General features: G+C 45.3%; 1 protein-coding gene and 1 long non-coding RNA gene across 3 annotated transcripts in view; both read right to left on the minus strand.

The window, feature by feature from the left end:
- Positions 1-6,755: 6,755 nt before the first annotated feature.
- The window catches only part of Stam2 (signal transducing adaptor molecule (SH3 domain and ITAM motif) 2), a 49,944-nt gene continuing 42,956 nt past the window's right edge, over positions 6,756-13,743 (minus strand). Inside the window, exon 14 of one of the 2 annotated variants that reach the window (NM_019667.2) lies at positions 6,756-9,487. In NM_019667.2, coding sequence (NP_062641.1) covers positions 9,259-9,487 — 229 coding nt within the window. In that variant the 3' untranslated portion in view covers positions 6,756-9,258. The remainder of the gene's footprint in view (positions 9,488-13,743) is intronic. The other variant, XM_006498198.4, reaches the window with a different exon arrangement.
- Gm46741 (predicted gene, 46741) lies at positions 9,126-13,691 on the minus strand. The gene is made up of 3 exons (NR_166060.1): positions 12,864-13,691; positions 12,711-12,818; positions 9,126-12,665 (listed from the first exon to the last, which is right to left on the minus strand). It is a non-coding gene; the product is annotated as a predicted gene, 46741 (long non-coding RNA).

Raw genomic sequence — 13,743 nt, forward strand, 5'->3', positions numbered from 1 at the left:
GCAAATTAGGAACCTGAGATAAAGAAAATGAATCACTGTGAGCGAGGGCAGGCTATATCAATCTGGTTTCTTTAGCAGGACTCTGAACTCTGCGGGAGCACACCGCCTGTTCTAAACACTTTCTTCATAAACGTCCCGTGTCCCTTCACTGATGTATTTTCCAAAGTGCTTCTTGGAGCTAAAGTATATTCAAGGTACTTAAAAAAAAAAAAAAAGCCGGGCATGGTGGCGTATGCCTTTAATCCCAGCACTCAGGAGGCAGAAGCAGGCTGATTTCTGAGTTCGAGGCCAGCCTGGTCTACAAAGTGAGTTCCAGGACAGCCAAGGCTATACAGAGAAACCCTGTCTCGAAAAAACCCAAAATAATAATAATAATAATAATAATAATAATAATAATAATAATAGACTAGAGATGGCTCAGCAGTTAAGAGTACTGGCTGCTCTTCCAGAGGATCTAGATTTAATTACCACCACCTACATGCCAGACCATAACTGTATGTCATTCTAGCTCCAGAGGATCCAATGCATAGACAAAAAACACCAGTACTGGCAAAAACACCAATGTACATACAATTTTAAAACAATAAATTATTAAAAATAAAACAAATAACAAAGTATTTGTAGAACAAAGCCCAGGATAAGAAATTGACTGTGGGTTTATATTTAAAAAGTCATTCTATTTTGTCCAGGGGCCATGCACTTAAAACATTGATTTGCTATGATCTAGATCTGAAATGTCCCAACCAGGCTCATGGGTTCAACACTTGGTTTCCAGCTGTGAGTCCTGCTTGGGGATCAGTAGAACTTTTTGAAACTAGAACCTAAGTATCTAGGGCCCTCCTAAAGGTGGGCACAAGTCAGTAAGGGTGGACCCTTGAGGGTTACAGGCCCCAATTTAGGTCTGTCTGTTTCCTGATTCATCAGCTATAGCAAGCTGTGCTGCAAGCTCCCTCCACCTCATACGGAGTCCAGTTTGATGAAAACGTCTTAAACCCTGAGGCCAAATAAACGTCTTTCTCCTGTAAATCATCTTGCCCAGTAAGATTAGAGAGAAAACGCACAGAGAAGCAGGTTTGTGGCTGCAGTAGCTTTGACCATGTGGTCTGCAGGAAGAATAGGGAAGAATTTAGAGGGACTCAGTGAGTCGTTCATTCTGTGAGTGAGAAGGAAGGCAGTGTGGACAGGGCTGCTGAGCTGGCTCAGCTGGGAACAGCACTGCATATCATGCTTTTGTGGATTAGCTTTTTACATTTATCACGAAATATTGCATAAATGTTCTGGACTTTTGCCTTTCTTTTAGCAAGGCGCAGCAGAGTAGGGTCTTACACCACATAGCCCAAGCTGGCTTCAAACGCAGTGCAATCCTGCTGCCTCCGCCCCCTAAATTCTGGGATTATAAGGTGTGAAACACCATACCCAGCTGTCTCGTTCTTTCTTGCTCAAGAATTTCTCTAAGATTATTCTCCTCCAATGCTTTGATCCACATACTGAGGTTCTGTTTAAAGAGCTATGGATATTCACAATATTAAAGATTAGTGTCGTGAAAAATGACAGTTTTCTTTGAAGCTTTCTGTACAGTTTATTAGCAGATATTAGTGTACAAAATACTTCTTTCTGACGTTTTCCTACAGGTGTTTTTTTATCCTATTCACGCTCTTGTCAGAACCCTCTCTCGCCCCGTCTTCCCTTCTGTTGCTCCCCTCCTTGGGCCTGAAAATCTTACCAGTGTGAAAACTCTCTTCCCTGAGGATAATTTTGCAGGGTACAAACAATTCAGAAGGCTATGGAAACACAGCTCAAAGAAAGTTGTAAGCATGGCACTGTCAAGATAAGTAACATGTATTTCTGAAGTGGTGGTTTCTACTGGACACTACCTACTAGTTAATTTATTTTATCCTGTATTTTAGCCAGTACAGTCAGTGCTTTCTCAGGTAGCCATATTGTGTGTCCTGGCTTGTAGTCCAGGTTGTGGCTCTGACAGACCTGCCTTACAGACTGGAACATACTGACTCTGAAGAGGGCAGACACTAGAGAAGTATCAGACACTTCTGGTACTCACTACACTTCTGATCATATGTAAGCAGAAAAGAGGGAACTAAAGAATCATATTAACAACTACCTGAAATGCCTGTAATTTACATAAGTCAGTGTATAATCATACATATATAGTTTAAATGAAAATTTCCTATCTGTGCTGACAATATTTCCTCCAAGAGCCATAGACCATCAAACAAAACCCCAACACCAGGAACAAGCAGCCCTCTTTTTAGTTGTTGGTCAGGATTGTCCAACAGACTTCCAAAACATTACAGGATATTGTTATTGCCCTTGGTTGCCTCCCAGCCCCCACCCTAGTCCCTATTGCTTAAGACTCAATGCAAACACTGGGCCCAGAGGCTCCTGAGCTAGAACTGACCTGAATGACCCTCCCTGGACCAGCTTTTATGGTACCAGAAGGCACTGTGCAAGCTTCTAAAGGAGGGAAGCAGCTAACAGTCCTACCCAGCTAGGATGCCTATGAAGCACAACAGAAACCAGCACAGCACGATAGCTATAGGGTGTGTAGTAGCGGTACTCATACCTTGACACTAACCAACAACTCTTTAATTAAAGATACATTCAACAAGAGGGAAATCATGTCTTCTACTGGAAACTTGGCTAACTACTCAGGACTACTGATGTCATGAGTCTTGAAAAACCCTAACACCATCATTTTACTAAGCCAGCCTAATCCATAACCATATTCTAAATATGTTTCCTTAGACCCACAGATAAATGTAGTCTTCACCCCTCAGCAAGGAAGCTTCACCTTGTAACAAAGAAGAGCATTTCAGAAAACTACATCCGATCAAAATATATATTATAGGAGTTCTAGAGGCTAGTCCTAGTGGATATATCTACAACACTACTCTTGCACCTAAGGCTCAGTTATCATTTCAGAGAAAAAATTATAAGACCCAGAGGGACTGGGAGTTTTCTGTGAGACCGTCTCCTAGAAATGTCAGAAGCTGTGCCCATAAAGTCTCACCAGCAAGGCTGCCTAAATACGAACTGAGCAAGGGCTACAACAGACAAGCTAACACAGGTGGGCACGAGTCCACGTCCCGACCCTAGGCAAAGAACTACAAAAAACCGAGGAATGTTGATAGTGGGAGAAATAGTCCTCCCCCGGGAAGGACACATCAACTAGATATACAACACCAAAATCACCCTGAAAACATACATTCAAGTAACACTATACAGACTGTGCAGGTTCTATTTACGTATTTAGAAATACTAATACACACTAATGAAAAAAAGAGTATATAAATTTGAAAGACAGCAAGGAGAGGTATAAGAAAAGGCTTGGAGGGAGAAAAGGAAAAAAAAATTTAACCGCAAAAAGACCTTAAACAATTGAAAAGAATACCTTTAGTAAGAGTGTCTTATTTTTTTGTTTGTTTGTTTTTTTGTTTGTTTTTTTGAGACAGGGTTTCTCTGTGTAGCCCTGGCTGTCCTGGAACTCACTCTGTAGACCAGGCTGGCCTCGAACTCAGAAATCTGTCTGCCTCTGCCTCCCAAGTGCTGGGATTAAAGGCATGCGCCATCACTGCCCCACTAAGAGTGACTTGTTAAACAATTATAACATCTGATGCCCTGTCCCACATATCTTTGTTCTGCCATTCCGGCTGCTTATCATAAACTGCTTACTTCTACAATATTTAAAGAAAATGTACTTACAAAAGCCCTAAGAACCAGAATGATGTGAAATGCCAAGTAACAGCATTCTGGTTCTCTGGGGCTGGAGAGATGGCTTGGTAGCTTAGAGCACTGGCTGCTCTTCAGGGCACCCAGATTCGATTCCCAAGAGCTACGTGGTAGCTTACAACTGTTACCAGCCCAGGTTATCTGACACCCTTTTCTAGCTTCTGTGGGCACCAGGCACACACATGGTGCCCAGACATTCATGCAGGAAAAACACCAACACACACACACACACACACACACACACACACACACACACACACACACACACACTCACACACAGTTCTAGCTCTCACGCCACTGGTCAGAAGTGTGCACTATGCTGTTTTCTGCCTTGGCTGCCAACTCTTGCTTAAAGAGGAGAGAAGGGCATTATTTGATGAGCACTGGAGCCAATAAGGCACTTTTTAAAACAGGGCTTTGGCTCTCTTGAGCTTTAAGTTGAAGCCTGGCCCCCTTTATTCCTCTTTAAGAAAGTATTATTATTGTGTATGCATGATGAGAAGGGTCGTGTCTACCATAGCGTAGACATGAGCATCAGAAGTCTACATTGTAGACTTGGTTTTCTTCTTCCACTTTAAGTGGGTACCAGGAATTGAACTCAGGTCATTAGGCTTGTGCAGCAAGTGCCTGCAGCTGCTGAGCCATCTCATCATCCCCATCCTTTTCTCTCTTGACAGTGTCATATTCAATTAAAGCTAACCTGAATTCTTTAAAATTTACTTTCATTTGATGTGCACTGGTGTTTTGCCTGGATGTATGTCTGTGTGAAGGTGTCAGATCCCTTGAAACTGGAGCCATACAGTTCTGATCTTCCATGTGGGTGCTGGGAATTGAACCTGAGTACGCTTAACCACTGAGCCATCTCTCCAGCCTGACAAACTGAATTTTAAGATGTATCATAGATCAAATAGCTTTAGGCCAAGTAAAATTAAATTCTATAAAAAATTTAGAATGTTAAAATGTGAGCTAGTGAAATAGCTCACACTATAAAAGCCCTTGCTGCCAGGGCTGCGGAACTGAGTTCCAGGTCCTGGACCTACACACTGGAAGAACTAACTCCCCAAAGTTTTCATCTGACCTCTACATCTCCTTCCAAACACACACACAAAGTGCAATAAAAATTGTAACTAGATGCCAATAAGCAATCATGTGGATAAGAGGATACAGGCCCTGGAATGTACCAAGTCTTGGCTAAGTTTAGTTTCAATTTTCATTTCAGATAAATTATGTGCCTGTGCCAAGGAATACAACTAAAATATGGCTCTGAGTTTTGAAGTCTTCCACAGACCTATGCGGGCTCAAACCTACCCAACAGCAAGCTGGCAGATGAATTGGTAGATAAGATCTTTAATTTTCACCCATGAAGCAAAATAGCCACTCAAAGATGTTATCTTTCTAAGCCCTTGGGATTTTACCCTTCATGGTCACAAAATTACTGCTTTCTCTCCTGGCATGGACTCTGCTAAGCCAAAGCTTCTTGTTTTAACCTTTCTTCTTTCTTCTTAGGAAGACCACCCCAAGACCTCTTACCTAAATCTCATTGGGTCAAAAACAATACACATGGTCACCTCTGGCAGCAAAGGAGTCTGGGAAGGCAACTCCCTTTGTTTACTGACTTCTATACAGAATAATTAAAATGAGGTAGCTGGCTGAAAATGCATATTAAATAAAGCAAATTATACCGTCCACTACAGATACAGGAAGAGAGAAAGCATCAGCAAGTGGGAAGTGCTTGAACATAATTACAAGATGCTTCAAAAGCACAGCATTATTTGGGGCCAGCGACATTAGGGCTGACCATTTAACTCACTCATGAAGTCAACAAAAGCATCCCATCCCATGAAGGGGAAAATGTTAATAGGACCAAACATCCGAAGCACAAGGAATCTGGGGGTGCGGGTCAGTCTACCATACAGAAGTGAGGAGAGGGGAAAGATGGATGTGTAAAATCTATGTTGGATATAGGGTTCTAAGTCCCAGTGTCTGTGGTGCCAGGCAGCCCTTTCTTTCCTCAAGGCACTGCAGCCTGTCTCCTCCTGCATGCAGCCTCGTCCACTGGATCCTGCCTTTCATCTTCTTCTTCTTCTTCTTTTTTTTTTTTTTTGGTTTTTCGAGACAGGGTTTTTCTGTGTAGCCCTGGCTGTCCTGGAACTCACCCTGTAGACCAGGCTGGCCTCGAACTCAGAAATCCACCTGCCTCTGCCTCCCAAGTGCTAGGATTAAAGGCGTGCACCACCACTGCCCGGTGCCTTTCATCTTCTTATGAAGAAACCATTCATCACTGATTCAGAGTCCATCCTTTGTGGAAACGGCTCCACTCCAGAACCCTGAGCTAACTTTACCCTCAGACCATTTCAAACAAGGTCACGTATGACATTCTAAGTAAACATGAGCTTGGGACACTTCATTTCACTCAATCGTGTAAGCTACATTAAAAGAAGAAAAACATCTCTCAAATTCAAACTTAGCTTCACAAATTTATAGTAATTTTTCCTTTGGGGAAAAACAAAAAGCCAGAAACTTTATCTATGAGCCAACATTGAAGTAATTAAGAAAGAAATCAACCTTTTAGTAGAATCATTAAGTTGGTGCTGTGTTGTGTATAATTTGTCAGCCTTAAGGACAACACTGGTGTCACACTAAAGCAACAATTCAACAAAGCCCGACCCGGAAGTAGACAGGAGCCTTACACTTTGTCTTTCACTAAGAAAAGCCTTTAAAGAGATTCCAGAGGTGGAGAGGCGGCTCACAACCCTCCCTAACTCTAGTCCCAGAGGAGCTGATGCCCTCTTCTGGCCTCAGAGTGAACCAGGCATGCATGTGGTGCATAGATGCACATGCAGACAAAACACCTATAAACCTGAAACACATAAAACTTCATTAAAAGTCAAAAAAGATCCCTAAGGCCATCTTTCCCCCATTTTGCAATGTTGGGGGGGCGGGTGAAGAAAAAGCTCTATTTATCACTGAGTTATATCCCTAGACCAGCCACATTTACAATTATTTTTCAAAATGTGGATGAAACTTTATTATCATCTTCAGTATACAGTACAATCATTAGTCAAAAATCAAGTACTTGAAATAGCATAATGGAAATACATATTTAAATGCTAAGCAAAAAGATAATGTGTAGGTAATTTTGTAAGCAAATTACCAAATAAAAAGACAACATTGGCTGACTGTTGACTTTTCAAACATACTCCACTTAACACCCAAGGAAATGTTTTATACTATAAAATTCTATATATTTTTAAGAATTTTCTAATATATCAAGATTTATATGAAAAATGAAATTCAAAAATTTTTGTTAGAAAACATTAAATATGAACCCAATGTAGAAATCTGAAGGTAAACTATTCCTTTGGCTGAAAATAAATAGCTACAAACATCTTAAAATAAGTACAGTTCAACTGGATCATGGGAAAATATATATCTTTACATATCGTATTAATACTGAAATCAGATCAATACAGATTTAATATTTTAGGCTAACAATAACTCTGCAACACAAATTTATGAATGGAAAAAAATAAAATGTAGGAGGAAGAAATTTCTACATATATTAAACTTCACAGACACTAATATACACTATTTATATACAGGTCATGTGGCATATTTTAGTATTCCAAAACGGCTAAGCTTCAATGGCTGGTCCCCACTTAATGAGAACGCAGTATTTACACTGACTAAATAAAGCTTTTATAATTTAGACAATAACTGAACATGAAATGCACAAACACTAGCATGAGCTTATTAAACACAGTTTGGAAGGGCAGGGAAGACGCATTCCTCTACACAAACGTTATCAAGGGCAGCTCTGGACTTTTACATTTATTTACTTAATCTTTGAAGAGCAGAAGGCTGTTCTAGAAACAGTAAGGTACCATTTTGCACGCACTCCATCCTTGTAAGGACTCAATGAGTCCAGCTGAAGGGAGAAGGCCGTGTGAAACACAGAAGGTGAGGGCTAAGGACTGAAAAGCCTTCCAGGGTCCTGCATCTGACAACCAGACACTGACAAGATACAGGCTTGCAGGGACGGCCCACGCTCTCTTCTGTGCTGGCTATTTTATGCAGTAGTAGGTTCTAGAATACAGTTTCTTTGGAAAAAAAACATACTTATAACCAAGTATCGTAAACAGATAAACGATAAGATTTCCAAATTGTCTCACAATGGATTTTTAATAAAGTTTAAGGGCTTAAAAAAATATACAGAAGTGCATTCATGCAAAAATTTTAAATTTTAAAAAATCCCATTTAGAACATTTCCCAGTGTAAATATCATGGATCCGAGTCCTGTGCATCTATGTTTTCTAGTTTATGTTGTGTAAAAAGCTGATATAATAAAGTAGTGTGCAAAGCTGTAAGAGAAAATTCCCTTGGGTTTGCCACCAACTCTTACAGTATGTGGAACTGTACTAAGACCTAACGTAAGACAGGAGCTTCAGACAAGCAGCTGACTGCTGTCCTGTCAGCCTGTGGCCACCACACCGCTGCCTGCTGCTCCTGCAAAGGCTCACAACTACTTCTAGGGGACACACAATCCCTTCCCAATGGCACACGATGACAGCTTTCTGTAAGAAAGGAACGCCCACCTCACACTGATACCCATGATGGTTCCTATCACATCAGGTTATGGGGAGTGTCTCCTGGCTCAGATTCACTGAGAATCCCTAAGAAGGAAGTGCAGTGTCTGCATATGTAGCAGGCAGGAAATCCAAAGGACAGCACCTTCATTAGACATCCACCAAAAGACACTAGAAAACAATTCTAAATACCAGGGACACGAGTATGAGAGGATGCCCTTTCTGGGGAAGGCTAACATCTCCTGGGGCAGTCCCTGGCCCTCGTCTGTCAGAGGACTGGCTAACTGCTCCACAATATTTGCATTTACATGGTTTTCACTGGTAATGACAGAAACCATTTTTGTACCTTCCAAATTGTTCTTGCTTCTGTAGACAAGTATCTGCTAATTACTACTCAGCATTACACTGAGAGCAAACCTGACAGTACTGCAAACACAACTGTAATTTAAGGAGCCAACAGGAAATATGCTGGCAAGCTAAAGGCTTGCACTAAAAGATGCTCGCCTTTTAAAATAACAGGGTGTGGGAAATTCAAGGGGTGGGGGAAGTGCAGACAAAAAATGTTTCAAGGTCTTCAGTGCTCCTCAAAAATCACATCTTAAGAGGAAACAACGGGTTCTTTAAAGAGAAAATTCCACACTCCTACCTCATATCATGTAGTGTCGTAAGGCTACTCAGTAAGGGCCCAGAAAGTTCAGCCCGACTAACTTAGAACATCCAAGCTGCCTTTGACCAAAAGGTCAACTTCAAGCCAACTGGACTGGAAAAAAAAACCTTTTATGGCCTTCAGGGTAAGGTGGGGTTTTGTGCTTTATTTATTCATGGTTCTTTTTGACTGAGAGGGGAAACTTTTAATATTTCAGATTAGAATCCCCTAGATTAAACAGCACACCCACAAAGCCGTTCAGCAGGTCCTGGTGCGTCTCTACAGGAGAGGCTGCTGGTGGTAGCTTGCTTGTGGCTGTGCAGCGACAGGTGCAGGAACTGCCACTGGAAAGCCAGCCAGCTGAGGCAAACCGGATGCTGTGTTCTGGAAAGAAGACACATCTGTAGACATCCCCACAGGCTGTGTGTAAGCAGCTGTACCAGCAGCTGCCTGAAGACGAGAGCTCTGGTTCATGTAAGAAGGGTTGGAGACAGTGTCCTGTCCAGTGCTGCAAATAAAGTTTCACAAAGAAAAATCACAGTTACTTTCGCTCAAGTTGCAGCAACAGATCATCATGACAAACATGCCTTTTCCATTTTCTTTTCAAGCTTATGTATCCATCATACTAGTAACTTTTTTTTTTGTACGTTGGTTGGTAGGTTTTTTTTTTTTCTCTGTGCAGCCCCAACTGTCTTGGAACTCACTCTGTAGACCAGGCTGGCCTTAAACTCAGGAAGGGTCAGACCCACCTGTCTCTGCCTTCTGAGTATTGAGATAAAGGCGTCTACCACCACTGCCTGGCATAATTTTTTTCATGTCTACACAGAAGAACAGGACTGGACTCCAGAGTGTAAGGACAGCGCTCACTGTGAAAGCATGAAGAGTGAGTCTGGATCTCTGGCTAACCCCAGGACAGGGAGACAGACGCAGGCTTTCTGTCTGACCAGTGTGACCAGTGTTTCAGATAAGTGAGAGACTATGCTGACAAAACTAGGTGGGTGGCGCTGGAGTGATGGCTCAGCAGGTAAGAGCACTGGTTGCTCTTCCAGAAGAGCAAGCTTGATTCCCAGCACCCACATGTCAGTTCACAGCCACCTCTAACTATTTCCAGGGAATCTCATATCCTATTTTGGCCTAGAAGGGACCAGGTACACACAGTACAGACTGAGACTGAAGAAGACATCCTGACCTCTGGCTGCTACAAATGCCCATGTGGGCAACAAACTAGCAAGGTAAAGGTACCCACAGAAATATTCCTCTACAGCACTCAAAATTAAAGACAAAAGGAAGGAGAGGGAGCAAGCAGTGGCAGGCACAAGTTTCGGTCACAAAAATGGCTAAAGAAGCACCTGAGACAAGTGCGGAGACGGCTGAGGACAGTGAGGCTTCCACACAAGCAGTGAGGGAGCTCAAAGAGCTAACAACAGAGAAAAGCCTAGCTATAAGTGAGTAAGAAATTGGCAAAAAGCAAGCTGTTTCTTCTACTTGAGATGATGGTGAGCACAGATGGATCAATTGATCGATCCATCCATCCATCCATCTTTAAGGGCAGGGTCTCACTTTACAGTACTATGTAGACCAGACAGGCTTTGTACTCACAAGGATATGCGTGCCTCTTCATTCAAAGTATTAGGATTTTACATTTTTTACTTAAATCTTGAGGTTCCATGCAGTAGTTACAATGAGATGCTATCTTGTAGTCTCTTATATCTTGCAGTCTATTATAATAGACTTTCAATAATAAGCAAGGTTCACAAAGCAATAGCACATAAGATTAGAAGGCTTATTTAACCTGCGCTCTCAAAGCACTGAAGGGACTGAGGGTGCGAAGGGCACTTGCCTGTGACTCCTGAGGCCAGCTACCAAGAAGGCAGGGCGGCCCTGCTCAAGAGGCACCCCATACCGCCACAGCCCCAAGCTTCCCTGACAAGAGCTTAGCACTTTCAAATTCAGAACAGTGCGGTCTGTATCAGAGCTGCACAGAGCGCTTGGAGACTGAGCAGACTGAGCACACCTCTGCAGCAGATCCCTATAGAGCGCTTGGAGACTGAGCAGACTGAGCACACCTCTGCAGCAGATCCCTGCACAGAGCGCTTGGAGACTGAGCAGACTGAGCACACCTCTGCAGCAGATCCCTGCACAGAGCGCTTGGAGACTGAGCAGACTGAGCACACCTCTGCAGCAGATCCCTGCACAGAGCGTTTGGAGACTGAGCAGACTGAGCACACCTCTGCAGCAGATCCCTGCACAGAGCGCTTGGAGACTGAGCAGACTGAGCACACCTCTGCAGCAGATCCCTGCACAGAGCGCTTGGAGACTGAGCAGACTGAGCACACCTCTGCAGCAGATCCCTGCACAGAGCGCTTGGAGACTGAGCAGACTGAGCACACCTCTGCAGCAGATCCCTGCACAGAGCGCTTGGAGACTGAGCAGACTGAGCACACCTCTGCAGCAGATCCCTGCACAGAGCGCTTGGAGACTGAGCAGACTGAGCACACCTCTGCAGCAGATCCCTGCACAGAGCGTTTGGAGACTGAGCAGACTGAGCACACCTCTGCAGCAGATCCCTGCACAGAGCGCTTGGAGACTGAGCAGACTGAGCACACCTCTGCAGCAGATCCCTGCACAGAGCGCTTGGAGACTGAGCAGACTGAGCACACCTCTGCAGCAGATCCCTGCACAGAGCGCTTGGAGACTGAGCAGACTGAGCACACCTCTGCAGCAGATCCCTGCACAGAGCGCTTGGAGACTGAGCAGACTGAGCACACCTCTGCAGCAGATCCCTGCACAGAGCGCTTGGAGACTGAGCAGACTGAGCACACCTCTGCAGCAGATCCCTGCACAGAGCGCTTGGAGACTGAGCAGACTGAGCACACCTCTGCAGCAGATCCCTGCACAGAGCGCTTGGAGACTGAGCAGACTGAGCACACCTCTGCAGCAGATCCCTGCACAGAGCGCTTGGAGACTGAGCAGACTGAGCACACCTCTGCAGCAGATCCCTGCACAGAGCGCTTGGAGACTGAGCAGACTGAGCACACCTCTGCAGCAGATCCCTGCACAGAGCGCTTGGAGACTGAGCAGACTGAGCACACCTCTGCAGCAGATCCCTGCACAGAGCGCTTGGAGACTGAGCAGACTGAGCACACCTCTGCAGCAGATCCCTGCACAGAGCGCTTGGAGACTGAGCAGACTGAGCACACCTCTGCAGCAGATCCCTGCACAGAGCGCTTGGAGACTGAGCAGACTGAGCACACCTCTGCAGCAGATCCCTGCACAGAGCGCTTGGAGACTGAGCAGACTGAGCACACCTCTGCAGCAGATCCCTGCACAGAGCGCTTGGAGACTGAGCAGACTGAGCACACCTCTGCAGCAGATCCCTGCACAGAGCGCTTGGAGACTGAGCAGACTGAGCACACCTCTGCAGCAGATCCCTGCACAGAGCGCTTGGAGACTGAGCAGACTGAGCACACCTCTGCAGCAGATCCCTGCACAGAGCGCTTGGAGACTGAGCAGACTGAGCACACCTCTGCAGCAGATCCCTGCACAGAGCGCTTGGAGACTGAGCAGACTGAGCACACCTCTGCAGCAGATCCCTGCACAGAGCGCTTGGAGACTGAGCAGACTGAGCACACCTCTGCAGCAGATCCCTGCACAGAGCGCTTGGAGACTGAGCAGACTGAGCACACCTCTGCAGCAGATCCCTGCACAGAGCGCTTGGAGACTGAGCACACCTCTGCAGCAGATCCCTGCACAGAGCGCTTGGAGACTGAGCAGACTGAGCACACCTCTGCAGCAGATCCCTGCACAGAGCGCTTGGAGACTGAGCAGACTGAGCACACCTCTGCAGCAGATCCCTGCACAGAGCGCTTGGAGACTGAGCACACCTCTGCAGCAGATCCCTGCACAGAGCGCTTGGAGACTGAGCAGACTGAGCACACCTCTGCAGCAGATCCCTGCATAGAGCGCTTGGAGACTGAGCAGACTGAGCACACCTCTGCAGCAGATCCCTGCATAGAGCGCTTGGAGACTGAGCAGACTGAGCACACCTCTGCAGCAGATCCCTGCACAGAGCGCTTGGAGACTGAGCAGACTGAGCACACCTCTGCAGCAGATCCCTGCACAGAGCGCTTGGAGACTGAGCAGACTGAGCACACCTCTGCAGCAGATCCCTGCACAGAGCGCTTGGAGACTGAGCAGACTGAGCACACCTCTGCAGCAGATCCCTGCACAGAGCGCTTGGAGACTGAGCAGACTGAGCACACCTCTGCAGCAGATCCCTGCACAGAGCGCTTGGAGACTGAGCAGACTGAGCACACCTCTGCAGCAGATCCCTGCATAGAGCGCTTGGAGACTGAGCAGACTGAGCACACCTCTGCAGCAGATCCCTGCACAGAGCGCTTGGAGACTGAGCAGACTGAGCACACCTCTGCAGCAGATCCCTGCACAGAGCGCTTGGAGACTGAGCAGACTGAGCACACCTCTGCAGCAGATCCCTGCACAGAGCGCTTGGAGACTGAGCAGACTGAGCACACCTCTGCAGCAGATCCCTGCACAGAGCGCTTGGAGACTGAGCAGACTGAGCACACCTCTGCAGCAGATCCCTGCATAGAGCGCTATGGGGTTGGCCACTACACAAACTCACTCACACTCAAGAGGGAAACAAACCTCACCAAACGAAAGGACTCTGCTTTTCTCCTATTTCTACTATGATATAAATATATTTAAAAGATATTTATTTTTAAATCACACCAAATATGTTGCTTA

Source organism: Mus musculus, chromosome 2 (genome assembly GCF_000001635.26).
Source record: "Mus musculus strain C57BL/6J chromosome 2, GRCm38.p6 C57BL/6J".
NCBI lineage: Eukaryota > Metazoa > Chordata > Mammalia > Rodentia > Muridae > Mus > Mus musculus.